Below are 14,903 nucleotides of genomic sequence, written 5' to 3'. Positions count from 1 at the left end.
TAGGAAGGGCATTTTCATAGAATCTCCACAGCAGCTACCCTTTTCTCTCAACTTCTGCAGGTAAGAGCAGACACAACTCAAACTCTTCTGAAAGTAGTTTATTTTTTGTTGCAGTATCCTTCAACTTCTAATAAAAACCATAGTAATCGTGATTTCCCCCACCCCCACCCCAAAAAGAAAATTTATGAAGCTGGCAGGCATGTCACACAACTACAGGTGATTGGATGAGGGAGAGAAAAAAACTCAGAAAAAGGATGCCACAAGCATCTGTAAAATTTAAAAGAGAGGGTGACATGTTTGCAGTAAGAGTTACAGAAGGAATATATAAAAGTGGTAACATCATTAAGAATGGGGGAAGGCAAAGTCTCCCACTCCATTCCCCCACCACCACCAAAAAAGAAATTTAAATTCAGCTGGCTGATGGAGACTGTAGAGTGACACCAGCTCATTACTTGAGAATGGATGGGAATTATTAACCATTTATGTGGCTTCCATTCTACCCATTTCAACCATCACTTCAACAGACAGCATGCTTCAACCGTTGTTCCCACGTCTTCATGTCTTCCACCTGAAGGAAACAGACCCTGAAACAATCAGAAGCAACACTTGAATAGTCTGTGTTTGTTTTTTAAGTTGTTTCCTTCAGCTGAATGAGGTGACTTACTCCAGCTCTTTGGGAACTGGCACCTGTGCGGGAAGAACAATAAGACATGTGAATAGTTGTAGAAAAAATAACTTCACTTCTCAGTCTCTTCCAAATGATACAAAATAGTATCTGGGGGATGGGGGTTGGGACCTCAACACCCTAAATTTTAAAAATAGCAATTCGACACTGGATAAGAGTTCCTGAGTTCTTGCCATTACTTGTCATCCATTAGAGTCTTTCTGGTGATATGCAGATGTTATTCAGCAGGGCATGGTATGGGTGGCATTTGGAGTCTTTCCTGAAGGTACCTCTGTTGCGGGGAAACAGCATTCTTCCAGCAATGAATATGTTGAAGCTGGGAGACACTCAGTGCCAGGTCTGTGTCTAATTTGTACCACCACCACCCCCATTAACATTCTGTCTGAATTTCTCTGATATTTATTTTTTGTTACTCGTAAGGATAAATGTTTGGGTGAACGGGTGTAGGCTTTCACCCAGAGTGGTTTGGTTATGACTTATTGCATGTAATTTCAGTTTCTTCAAAATGTGGTAAGCCAGCCAAACTGTGTTGCTCAATCTGCTGCACGGACTTCTGCCCCCAAATTCTACCCTGACAGCACCACTGCCTTCTTCTTACTGGGGTGCACAGAAGACCGCTAGCTTCATCTGGAGCACCTACCTGGTGTTATGGGCTTTCCTGACTTATGGCAATCAATGCATTTCTGAACATAAAATTAATTTCAACTGAGTCTCATCTCTTGGTAGAAAGAAGAGCCAAGCACAAATCACTCCTTTTGAGCAATATTTGTAGTATGCATTCACTCTTCTTATTTCCTTAGGAATGAATTCAGTGAATAAGAATCTACCATAAGAATTATTTTGTTGGATCAGTTGGTTGTAAACTGTACTAACAGCATTTGCCCCTTGGCAAGCATATACATTTAATACTTAAATAAATAAATAAAAATAGTAATTATCTAGGATAGTGAAAATTGCCACAATTTATGATAATGAGCTGCATAAGTTAATTACATGTTGCATGGAGAAATACTTTCTTTTTTTCTTTTCTTTTTTGGTGTCCCAAACCTACTGCTAATCATCTGCATTTTCTAGGGCCTGATCCAGTCATCCTTTGCATTCTTCCCAACCACTACTGCTCTACACATAGAATCATAGAATAGCAGAGTTGGAAGGGGCCTACAAGGCCATAGAATCCAACCCCCTGCTCAATGCAGGAATCCACCCTAAAGCATCCCTGACAGATGGTTGTCCAGCTGCCTCTTGAATGACTCTAGTGTGGGAGAGCCCACAACCTCCCTAGGTAACTGATTCCATTGTCGTACTGCTCTAACAGTCAGGAAGTTTTTCCTGATGTCCAGCTGGAATCTGGCTTCCTTTAACTTGAGCCCGTTATTCCGTGTCCTGCACTCTGGGAGGATCGAGAAGAGATCCTGGCCCTCCTCTGTGTGACAACCTTTTAAGTATTTGAAGAGTGCTATCATGTCTCCCTTCAATCTTCTCTTCTCCAGGCTAAACATGCCCAGTTCTTTCAGTCTCTCTTCATAGGGACTGTCATGGTAGCCCTACCTTTATCATTGCAGACTGCACAGATGGGTTTGGGCTCAGAGTGGGAAAAGGATGAGCTGAAATATTGGATCTGAACTATCCTCACCCCACCCTACCACGCAACTCAATCAACAGTAGAAGTTCCTTATAGAAATATCCTGAAATTGACAAGGGGTGACATGCTTAGAAATGTTCCCACTGTGGCATTCTGTAGCAGAAGGGGCATTTTATAATCCAGCCTTCACCAATCAGGTGCCCTCCAGGGCCAGTGTGGTGTAATGGTTAAGGTGTTGGACTGCGAGTCGGGCAATCCGGGTTCTAGTCCCCACTCGGCCATGGAAACCCACTGGGTGACTTTGGGCCAGTCCCAGACTCTCAGCCCAACCTACCTCACAGGGTTGTTGTGAGGATAAAATGGAGAGGAGGAGGATTATGTATGCTGCCTTGGGTTCCGTGGAGGAAAAAAGGTAGGATATAAATGTAATAAATAAGCCACACTGCATGCTGGCTAGGAATTATGGGAGTTGCAGTCTAATACATCTGGAGGGCACCAGGTTGAAGAAGAGTGTTATAATCTGTAATGAAAATTTCTAGGAGTTCTACTACTTGGAAGGCAATCAATTCAACTACTAGCCTAATATGTTAAAAGAGTAAAGAAAGCGGGGGGGGGGGGGGAACAGTAGCCAATAAACATAATCAAATAAAATGCTCTTGCCCTGATCAGCCCCCTCCCCACTACCCACTTCACAAGAGCTGTTGCATTCACATTACAGTGGAGAAATGTTCTAATGAATCAAATGACAAACATTAAGCAGACTCTGATTTTTAAATTGTCACTTTTCTGGCAGAGAACTAACTCAGGTGTCTTAATGAAGGGAATTGCCAATAATGTATATTGCATGACTTTCAACCTTAGAAAATTATTTCTGCACTACTAAGGAAGACATAATTAAACATAACTACCAAGGGTGACCTCAGTGATTAACAGGTGCAACACACTGGACTTGGCCCAACCAAGTGAAAACATGTGAGGCATGCAAAACGCCCTAAGGACAGAGATCTAATGCAGAGCAGCTTGTTCGGTAGGCAGCAGCACAGCTGTGTAATTGAGAGGGGGGGATTTGTCAGAAAATCTACCCCACATCTTGCAGTGCTCTCAATGGCTGACACTGGAGATGCCCCACACAGGGTCAGAAGGATCCTTTTTAAAAAAATGTTCCACAAGTGAAATGACTAGAGAAGGAAAGATAAAAATAATTAAGGCGCAACCTTATCAGGTTGATAGCCGCTAGACGGAAACCTCTGATCTCAGAGGCTTCCGAGTATCCTATGCCCTGCAGGGTTGCTATTGGCAGGGCAGGAAGATCAAAGGAGACAATTTTCGCTCTCAAGATTTTGAATCCTTTCCCCATTTAAATGGGCCTTTCAACCCATCTAGAAGAGGCACACTGAAAAGGATGGGGCTAGGGAGACCATGGGATTTTTCATATCTGGTCTTCTCCTCTTCCTTGTCTGCCCACTGGAATACCTACCCCCTTTCTGACCTCTACGAGATCCTCTGAGGCTACTTTTATGTTTTCGGAAAGCAGGTACTGCAGTTCTTTCCATGGCAGCAGCAAGGGGGAAAGGAAAGGGAGGGGAAGGGGGCAGGATCGGATCATGTAGTCCCCCTCCCGAAGTTGTAGCAATGTCCATGGAATCCTGTGGTCCCTGGGAAATCTGGTAACTTTTGTTAACTGCTTCATTGTGTGTGAACACACAAGCAACACAAACATACATGTGTGCCATAGTGCAGATATTGCAATACTTTGAGCTGAGATCCACCTAACACAATCAGATACCCTTAACATGTTGGTATTATACTTTACATAAAGCTTTCCTTACATTCACTTCTAAGATAACCCTTGTCTAGGGTGACCATATGAAAAGGAGGACAGGGCTCCTGTATCTTTAACAGTTGTATTGAAAAGGAAATTTCAGCAGGTGTTATTTGTATATTTGGAGAACCTGGTGAAATTCCCTCTTCATCACAACAGTTAAAACTGCAGGTGCCCTGCCCTCTCTTAAATCTGGTCACTCTAGTATAGCTCCTGCAGCTTTAATAGTTGTGATGAAGAGGAAATTTCACCAGGTTCTCCATATGTACAAATGATACCTGCTGAAATTCCGTTTTCTATGCAACTGTAAAAGATACAGGAGCCCTGTCCTCCTTTTCATATGGTCACCCTACCTTGTCTCCAAGACGCAGAGTAGCTGCAATTCCCAAATATGATTGTGGATAACAGCCTTTGCTTACTGATATTGCAGTAGTTTCCTGCTTCCTTCTATCAACCTATCATCATTTGTACTTACCGGTTTAAGATAAGCTACATTGCTCTGACGAATATCACTAAGGAGCTTATCCCTTGGAGTTACTTCCACTAGAGGAGGTGGCCGCCTTCTCGGAATAGGCTTTAGTGTCTTGATCACATCTTTGAGATTTGTTTTTTCAGCTGGCTCCACATATTGTTCTATACTGGGTTTGCGCTGGATTCTCTTGAGTTTAACTATTTTGAAGGAGGGAGTGTTATCACTGCTTTCGGTTTCAGGAGCTGGTATTCTTGCAGGTTCATTTTTTCTGCTAAGAGATGGAGCTTTGGGGACTGGTGGCATTGGAGGTTGCATTGGAGGAGGTATCATTGAAGCAGGCACTGGTCCCCCTAGCAGTTCCCACATCCCTGGAGGCAACCCAAGATCATTCTCTAACATGGCTATTAGCTCCCTCTGCTGTTTTAACTGTTGCTGCTTTTGCTCCTCTATCCTTTTCTGCCTCTGTTTATCGAGGTTTCTGCTGAGCAGATTGGTAACCACCATTCTGGGACCTGGAAGTTCAAAGTGATAACCTATCTTAAGTAGTGTAGGGTTGGCTTTCAATAGCCTGGAAATCTCCATTTCTGCTTGATGGCCCAACATGCTCCTCTGGTTGTGAAAACGTAGTTCAGTCAACTTCTCATTGTACTGCAGACACCTCATAATGGCAACAATTCCTTTACCTGAGATGAAATTGGAATCAATATTCAAAGTAGTGATACTCCTGTTCTCACGTAGCATGTTGGCCAGGGCAAAAGCGACATTATCATCTGCCCCCACATTGGCTAAACTGAATGTCTTGATTTGCTTATTCTTTTTCATGGCATTGACAAAGTCCACCAGCATTTCCTTGGGGATGTTCTCAATGTTGTTCAAGTTGAGTTCTGTCATGTCTGGGTCATTCTTCCGGACTTTAGACAAGCTCTCCTCTAAATTGGTTGGATTTCCTGAAGGCCTTGCACTTAATTTAATAAAACTGGTATCGAGAGCTAATTTTTTGGGAATATTTAACTTTGATATTTTCCCCCCATTATTTTCTTGTTTTTCACCTGATTCCATGTTTGATTCCTTAGTTTCATTTTTGCTTCTGCTATTCTCATCACCATATGGTGTTTTTGTTTCCAAATCTTCCTTATCCTTTTCATTCTCTTCCTCCTCTTCCTCTTCCTCTTCATCTCCTTCCTCCTCCTCCTCCTCCTCTTCTTCCTCTTCTTCTTCCTCCTCCTCCTCCTCTTCCTCTTCCTCTTCCTCTTCTACCTCTTCGTCCTCTTCTTCATTCACTTTATAGTCTCTTACATCTCCATTTGTTTTCCCAGCAGTATTTTTGATTATTTGATTTTCATTGCTACTATCGGCAACATTTTCTTCGAACTTTTCTCCAGTGGCTCTCTATGGAAAACAGAACGCTAAGAGCTGAAATAATTTAAAATACTTTTGCCACATCTACTAAATAAAATCAATGAAGACGAAGAAGCATTTAAATTTGTTTTCCCAAGGGCAGAAACAAACACACACAGACAGCAACAACTTCCACAAGTGTCACAAGATTAGGAAGCCGGAGATGGGAGTTCAAGCAAGCCCCATTAGGGGAATGGGTCAATATGCCCTCACTCACCTTTTACATGCCTGGAAAACTAAGGCCATGGCTAGACGAGGGGGTCGGAGGGCGACAATCTTGCAATTTTATGTTCACAAGATCATCACCCTGGTTTACACGCTGTGCGCAACATCGTGGCCACCATTTCTTTTTTAAAAGGAGAAGCAGTGCACGAGTGCTAGTCCGAAAACTGGTGAGTTTAAAAAACAAAACAAAAACCCTCATGCTCACCCCACCCCACCCCCGATGGGTATAGAGCTCCTGAGGAGCTCTGTGCTCCATGCCCAGGTCCCGGCTCCTCGCAGTTACTGGGGAGGAGCCAGGCCAAACCGCAATGCCCAGCCACACTTTCCGTGTGGATCATCCCAAGACCGCGGAAAAATCGCAACAGGATAGGATGATATCCTGGGGAAAGGGAGGGATCATTCCTCCCTGCTCCCGGGATGCCCTGTGCATCATGTGGACGCACAGGGACGATCTCGGGACGATGCCTGGGATATCACCCCGTCTAGCTGTGGCCTAAATGTCATGTTAGGGGCAAAAGAGAGGTTGCTTCCAGGACTCAAACCTAAGCTGCAAACAACATAGAGCAGTTTCCTAATCACCTAGCCACAGCAGCAAACAGCAATCCAACACATCACAGGGCATATATGTCCTAAGATCCAATCATGAATGCCAGATATACAGGAGCTGCAGAAGGAGCCTGAGCCAGAAGGAACAACATGTTTTACATGTAGGGGGTCCTAGGTTTGGATCCAGGGTACAACCCAACACTAGGAAATGAGAGTGCATTCAGGCACAGCTGAGCACAGGCCAAATAGCCGTTTTGGTCCATATCTTACCAGCAACCTCCTTGACCAATCCACCCAGGGCCGAACCTAGGATAAATAGCACCCTGGATGAGAAGTGGCTTTAATGCCCCCTGACTCCTTTAGTCAGTTTTGCAGGGCCATCCAGAGAATTTATGGGGCCCAGCACAGGTGTGATGTCCATCGAGAATGACATTGCTCAAAACCCTGATCTCTTTATTTTAGAATATCCACTATTTTTATCTTTAAAAATAATAATAAAAAAGTTATGAATAAAAAGGTATCCAGCTGACCTCTTAGAGCTTATTCTTTATATTATTATTATTATTATTATTATTATTATTATTATTATTATTATTATTATTATTGTGCTTATAACTTATAAGTGCTAAGAGCTTGGTAACATTGCCTCAAAGTAAAGCTGTGTTCCGCTGATTTTGACCTAGCACAAATGGCATCAAATTGGAAATTGAAAGAAAAACATACTGTAGTGTAAAGCCAACTGAATGAAGATCATTTTTGTAGTTTGTATAAGCAAACAACCTGTAGAACCTCGAAAGAAAGGTTACAAACACTTGCTTTTTGCCACCCTATCTCACTGCAGATAGTACACTCAAAAACACCACCACTGAGATCAACTTGCCCCCACCCTCACACCTGGCTCAGCTTGGGTTCAGCTTAGCTTGGTGGCCCCTCCAGCTCAGCACCCTGGGTGACCGCCCAGTTCTCCCACCCCTAAGCCTGGCCCTGAATCCACCCCTCCCTGCTATTTGGCCATCCCTGCCAGGTAGCACCCCAGCAGGACTCAATGTCCCTATTCATCCCTTCCCCCAACCCCACCTGTCTGCCTGACACACCTGCCAGCAGTGCCAAGAGTAGGTATGGCTGGGCCCCTGCCAAGGGTCCACATTCCAGGAGGGGCCTACTAGGCTTGCTCCTCCTCTTTACCATTGCAAGCTCCTTGTTCACTTGCTTCTTGCTCTGGGCCAGTGATGGTGAGAAGGAGCGCCAGCTGTCATTGCCTATTTGCTCATTGACTCTTTGCCTGTCAAGCCAGTGAGTGGCAGTAGATGGAAAATAGGAAGAGGAGCAATAACAGCTAGCAATGGTGATGAGATAGTAGATTCATCTGAGAGAGAAGACCCATTAAGGGTGTCCTGCCCAAGTGCCCTCAAAAAACCAGAGCTGGCGGTGCTCTGAGCCCATGAAGCTCCCAGCCTGACCTGCTCAGAGTTCCATTCTAGGTCTAGCGGAAACCAGATCATACATGTGTGTGTGCAGGATCCCTACCTATCAATCCCTGCAAAGCAAGAAACAACACGCAGCACTTTCATAACTTTAATTGATCAGCATCCTTGATGGAGGGATGCTGAGCATCAGCAGTTGAATGCTGAATGTCAGTTGGAAAAGAAAACCGAAAACCTGGGGTGGCAGTAGAATGGAGTATTCTAAACAAGGGCATGGCCAGCTGGAAAACTTCACAGGAGCACTCCTGCTGGTGGTGAGTATATACTGCTACGTTTTGTTGCAGCTGGTCTTACTTGTACATATCTGTTTGAAAAATAATTTGATGATAAAATTTGATCCATTCCTTTGGATTCATAGCCTGGTAATCTCACTGATTACTGAGGGTTATTAAAGTAAAACTGTGAGCTTTAGGCAAGTTACCGTCACTCAGGACAATAACTATTGTCCTGCTTTAACAAGTTATAAGAATTATTGTAACAATGTACTAGACATTCTGGAATGCTATATAAATACAAGACGGAAGCCCTGAGGGTAAGTGCTTCCTAAGTCCAGGAGATAAGCTTATTGCCTGTTCTGGATGGGGTTGCACTTTCCCTCTGAAAGATCAGGTTCGTAGTTCATGGGGTACTCTTAGATCTATCACTGTGGCTGAAGGCCCAAGTGGCCATGGAAGCTCGGAGGGCCTTTTACCAGCTTCACCTGGCTCACAAGCTATGGCCTCCCCTTAACAGGGATAGCTTGGCCGTGGTGGTAGTAACCTCAAGGCTGGATTACTGCAATGCACTCTAGGTGGAGTTGCCCTTAAAGTTGCTCTGGAAGCTGGAGCTAGTGCAGAACTCAGCAGCTTGGCTGTTGTTGGGAGCTGCCCCCTTTCAGCATGCAACTCCTTTGCTGAGAGAACTATTCTGGCTGCATATTCGCTACCAGGCCAGATTTAAAGTTCTAGTACTAGTGTACAAAGTCATAAACAACTTGGGACCAGGATAGCTGAGAAAGCGCCTTCCTTCTAACAATCTGTCACTGAGGTCATCTGAGGGCATGTTCCTGATGGTTCCACATGGACCTATGGTCCAATTGGAGTCCACCAGGAGAAGAGCCTTCAGTGTGTTGGCTCCCTTCCTATGGAATTTCCTGCCTTTGGAAGTCAGGCAGGCTGTAAATATTGTAAATAAACAAACAAATAAATGCCAAGCATTACTAGCATAATGTTGCATTACATTTTGATAGTATTCACATTTCAAGATAGTTTCACATTTTATTTAGGCAAGAAACCCACCTAGGGTGGCCAGATGCAAAACAGGACAATAGAGAGCTCCTGCACCTTTAAACAGCTATATAGAAGAGGGAATTTCACAGGTGTATAACAGGGTCTTGTCCTCTTTTGCACTACCCTAAACCCATGCCCTAATGTCAGACAAGGCTTTCATTGTGCAATTACCTTTCTTCATTCAAGGAATTTTATTGCAGTGGGTGGTGGTGGGTGGTGTTCCAGATGATGTTTTCAGTTTGTATCTTTCCCATGTTTTCCCACAACTTCTTCCACCCTTTTTCTTAACGCAGAAAGTTAAGGGTATGGGGGACAGAATAGCTGCACAATGTCTTTTGATGGGTAACCGTAGGAGATGTCCATCCGGAAGCACCCGCAATGTAGTTGCTTGTGCCCCATTTCACCTCTGGTTTTTTTGCCCACCTTCCTTCCTGACCTGCTGCAAGATAAAAATAGAGGGTGCTTCCAGATCGAGAGGTCCAAGGACTAACAATGAAGAGGCATTATTCAGCTATCTATGCCACCTTTTCTTCCATCACTGATTTTTTTCTGGTAAGAAAAATGGTCAAAGACACAGTGGGAAAAGACAGAAGGGCAATAAAAGGAAGATGTCATCTGGACACCCCACGACACCCCCCAGTAGATTTCTGTGAATGAGGCAGTGCGATTGCACAATACAAGCCTCATCTCGAAGTAGCCAGACCCTTGCTGTCTGGATAGATCCGGAAGTACTGTTTCTGGGTAACACTAGCTAGGCATCTCATAGTTTAGAAAGGAGTAATATTATTTATTTCTTTAAATAGTTGTTTGTTTATTTACCACATTTTTATTTCACTTTTTTGACAATTGTCTCCCAAAGCAGCGTGCATCAATAAAAAAGAGACAGGCTCTGTTATCAGGTTTACAATAAAATGACAAGACTCAAAATGGAAGGGAAAAGGCAAAGAAGGGAGAACAGTTTTTTTAGGCCACAAGATGGTAAGCTGTAAACAGCCATTTAAAGGCACTTCAGGCTTTGCTGGCATTATTGCTTGAACAGCAATTCATGGAATAAAATAATGCAAAACACAATCTCTTAGCAGATTCATGAATCCCGTTATGCTTTATTTCAAGAATCCTTCAAATGAGAAATGTTGTGAACTGAATCCATCTCTATCCTAAATATTAGGGTTGTTCAAAATGGGAGCATATTTGTGGCTAAGCCGCTGTAGAATTTATTCTTAAGTCAAGTGGAACTCACGAAGCACTGTGATATATTTAGTGTGCGTGTGTACACAACACATTTGTAGCTACAAAACATTGGAAGCATGTCCTGAACACAATCCTTGAATACCTTTGGAATGCTCTTCTCTATGCCACCATGATCACCCCACCACTTTCTCACTAGGCTAGTCCTGCGCTCCCATTTTGCCACAGGTTCCTGTTAATTTACCCCCATACCAATCTTCTGGCTGTAATACCCACTTCTCTGCTCTGCAGTATGCCATTTTTGGGTTTTTTAAAAAGCTGAAAAACACCATAGCACTCAATTGAGTTACAAAGACACTGAAGCTCAGGTAAACTTTTAATGTCTAAAACTCCACTCCATATTTTTCTAGGAGCTCTAACATACCAGAATCCATGGGCTTGTCTAGATGGGCGCTTCCCCCCCCCTCCTCCACACAGTAGCTTCAGGGCGGCAGCAGGTGATCTACATGACACAGCCACCACTCCGAAGCGATTCAGGGGCAAAGCCCCAAAGCTCCGCTCTAAAATAGTCGGGCACTTGCCCCAACTTTTTTAGCTTGGAGAGAGGCTCTGCACCTCTGCAGAGACTTACTAAAAATAAATAAAATAAAGGGGTGGTTGGTTGGATATTCTGTAAGGGAGGGATCACCCCGTTCCTCCCCCTTGTTCCCCATTTAGCTGTTAATGTGATCCTTTAAAAAAAAGGAAAAGGGGGGGAGGAACCAACTGAATAATTTAAAAACAAACGAACCTGTGGAAGAGAGGGCACAGATGCTCCCTGGTGCCCTGGAATTGCTGTGTCTGTGCTCAGGTGGGCAGGCGCAGCGGCGACAGCAGCAGTGCCTCCCAGAAATCCCACAACTGTGCTCCTTCCACTGTAGACAGTCGGAAGGAGTATCAAGGTGGCGATGTGCCGCCTTGCGTGCAGACCCGATGTCATGAAGATGAGCGCCATATTAGCTCCATCCCAGGTTATGCCTGGTAGTCTTTCTCAATAAGATTACCTGCTGATGCAACCAAGAAAGGTTCTAGTAGGCCTCATTTTATATACCTGTTTCTACTAAAGTCATTTTTAGCAAAGCCAGACTTTGCCTTCAACACTTTCGTTGGCTTTTCTTGGGAGCCCGGCGAAGACCCATATCAGTATTGTGCTGATATGTGTACAGCAATATCCGCTGTAGGCTAATAGTAACAGGGTATTATAGATAGCGGCAGTTTTGAAAATTCCATCTAAAATCTCTGTTTCAGCGAGATCTGCCAAAAGCAGGGCTGTGAAATCTTAACTGGAGTTTTTACTGTTTTACTTTCTTGTCACATATTTACTTACATCTGCTATATTTAATAGGGCAGGGCAGTAAAGGGAGAGACAGGCCTCGTTGCCTCCTGCCTCACTATCTCTGTGCCTTTTATCCTGTTTCCTCAGATGCCTTGTAAACAAAATTCTCCCTCTCTATTCAACAATCGGTTCCCTCTTCTCCAGAACTTTTCACAAGCCAGCACACATTCATCTTGCCTGCAGTAACTCCAATGTTGCCTGACCCTTTCTACCCCATCCACATGGCTACTCAATTCCCAGTGCCTGGCTTCTGCTTCTGTCCTTATCCTGTCCGTATAAGCCTTCTGACCGAGGAACTGCATCACCCCTCTGCAGCAACGGTCTTCCCAGATGCCAATATAGAGCCTTTCTCTAAAGCCGTGCATTCCTAGGTAATAAGAGGAAAACAAGCAGCCTTGATCTCCGGAATTTGTGTGTGTTCATCACACTATTTCCAATGCTTGCCTCAGGTACTGGGTTTTGTCCTCCATGTACGGTGTACCTGTACCATACCGGAGAAGGGAAAGCAAAGACACAGCAGCATGCCTCGCTCTTATGGAGCTATTTCTTGGGTTGAATTGAGTCACAGCGCTGGTGTAAGAGCATCATTTTTGTTCTCAGCCTCAGCCTATGAGGTTCTATGCTGGTCCAGTGATTCCTTGGGACAGCGTCATAACAGCTTAATTAAGAATATATTTAAAAGCCATATCTAGCTGGAATCCAACAATCTGAGAGAATACCTTATACAAACCATTTCCCCCTTTAAAATTTCAACTGAGTCATAGTCCAGCTGGAAACATGGGTAGATTATTGAGCCCGGCCTTTCTGGTGGGCCTCTGTTATGGAAAAAGATCTATTTGAGCCTGTCTCTGTCCACACTTATAAATGCTTGCAAAACCACTCTTTCCCAGAAGGCGTTTTTTGCACGTTTTAATCAATCTAGTAATTATTTGGATATTACTTTTAAGTGAGATATATTTATTCTTATGTCAATGTGTTGGTCTTGGTTTATTTTAATTTTAAAAATAGTTTTACAATAATAGCTTTTTACTTTCTTAAGAGGTAACTGATTCTAGAAAGTAGGATCAACATGGTAATAAGTAAAGAGTAATGCATTCTGGAGTGTTCCTGATTAAAGTAAATAGGACTCCTGATCTTGTCCATAAAGACATCTTAAACACAATACGGCAGTTTGTAACATTAGTGTTTTCTTTTACTATATGCTAGAAGACGACAACTTAAAGCCTATTTTAAACTATACATGTCTGCTTAGAAGTAACTCTCATTGATTTCAGTTGGTCTTGTTCCTAGGTAACTGTAAATAGATTGCAGCCTTATAAAATGTGGGGAGAATACAATGTTAAAATATGAAATTTGCATTTCCTGATTCTTACCTCCGATGGTAAGAGTGTGACCGGAACCCTTTCATCCTCATGCATACGTCTGGATGCCTTCTGCCAATACATGTAGTCGACCAGGGATCTGTGATCGAAGTTTCCTGTCGGGGGCTTTTCAGTCTGATCTCTCTGTATCATTCCAACTGGCACTTGGGGGTCGGGAGCCATGACTTCCATTTCACACTGTAGTTCCCTCAGCTCTTCAGGGGACAAGTTTGCCAAGATTTCATCTTCATCCATCTCCTCAAAGCAGGTTTCTTCTGGATCAGAGTTTTGGCTGTACTCAGACATGTTCTTTATTGATTAAAACAGCTCTAGAAGTACCTAAAGGAAAATAAAAACAAAACAAAACCCAGATCTGGTGAAAGTTGTGCTATTTCGCTTTCAGCCCTATGAAATCCTTGGTGTTGCTATGTGTCTTTTGTTGGAAATTGTGGGTTGACTCGATCTTAGAAGATGCTTGTGTAAGAGTGAGCAGGGACTGAAGCATATGGTAAATCTATATTAAGCAGTGCTTGGCTGGAGGAAGAGAATTTATGGAGGTGCTGCCATATTCTGTTTTGAGCAGCTTGTGTCAGCTGTGTAAGCCCTTCTGACATTTCAGTACAGCTGCTGTGTTGCTCTGAAGCATCTTCATGGTAATTTTCAAGAGGATTCCCCTAGGGATATGCGGTCTAATGGGATATGAGGTCTAATATTTAAATTTAGGGAAATTAATGCTACTCCTTATTGGCTTTGCATGAATGAACTACACATCTCTTATGTCCTGTTCAAACACTCAGACTTTGTGCTGGTGACTTTAATCACTGGTCGCTTCTGCATATAGGTTTTACCAGTCTTTGGAAAATGATTGTTTTATGAGGGATAACTTACATTTATTTATTTGTTACATTTCTATAACGCTCAATAGCCAACTCTTAGCCAAAATCACTATGCGCCTGTTCAGACAATATGCTTAGCCATGGTTAGGCTGCAAAACCTTTTACAGCAAATTGTTAGTGAGCATGTTTAAATCATGGTTATGTCGCCACCACGGTTAGGAATGGTTCACATGACACACTAAGTCATGGTTCACATGACACATTAATGTTTAGCTCAAAATGCTTAACCACCATGGCTTAGCATGTTGTCTGAACAGGGTGTTTATTGTCATTAGAATATGATCATCGGAGTCTACTACCGACCACCCAATCAAGGAGAAGACGAGGACGAAACTTTTGAGAAACAAATTACCAGTGTTTCAAGGAAGTGTGATGTAGTAGTGATGGGGGACTTCAATTACCCTGATATCTGTTGGGAGACCATTACTGCCAAAAGCGGCCCTTCCAAGAAATTCCTGACATGTATGGGTGATAACTTTCTCCTACAGAAAGTGGTGGAAGGAACTAGAGGATCGGCAATCCTTGACTTGTTATTGACCAATAGGGATGACTTAGTGGATAAAGTGGCAGTTACGGGAACTCTGGGGGAAAGTGACCACGT

The 14,903-nt window shown here is 43.4% G+C and overlaps 1 protein-coding gene across 1 annotated transcript; it reads right to left on the bottom strand.

Annotated features, from left to right (window-relative positions):
* Positions 1 to 255: 255 nt before the first annotated feature.
* Positions 256 to 13,950, bottom strand: LMOD3 (leiomodin 3). Its single transcript, XM_063122028.1, has 3 exons — positions 13,419 to 13,950; positions 4,565 to 5,950; positions 256 to 687 (listed from the first exon to the last, which is right to left on the bottom strand). Exons 1-3 carry the CDS (start codon positions 13,710 to 13,712, stop codon positions 661 to 663), a joined length of 1,707 nt encoding a protein of 568 aa, XP_062978098.1. The 5' UTR covers positions 13,713 to 13,950; the 3' UTR covers positions 256 to 660.
* Between the last annotated feature and the right edge of the window lie 953 nt (positions 13,951 to 14,903).

The sequence above is a fragment of the Elgaria multicarinata genome, chromosome 3 (assembly GCF_023053635.1).
Source record: "Elgaria multicarinata webbii isolate HBS135686 ecotype San Diego chromosome 3, rElgMul1.1.pri, whole genome shotgun sequence".
NCBI lineage: Eukaryota > Metazoa > Chordata > Lepidosauria > Squamata > Anguidae > Elgaria > Elgaria multicarinata.
The sequence above is the reverse complement of the archived record's forward strand: the minus strand, read 5'-3'. Positions and strand labels throughout refer to the sequence as shown.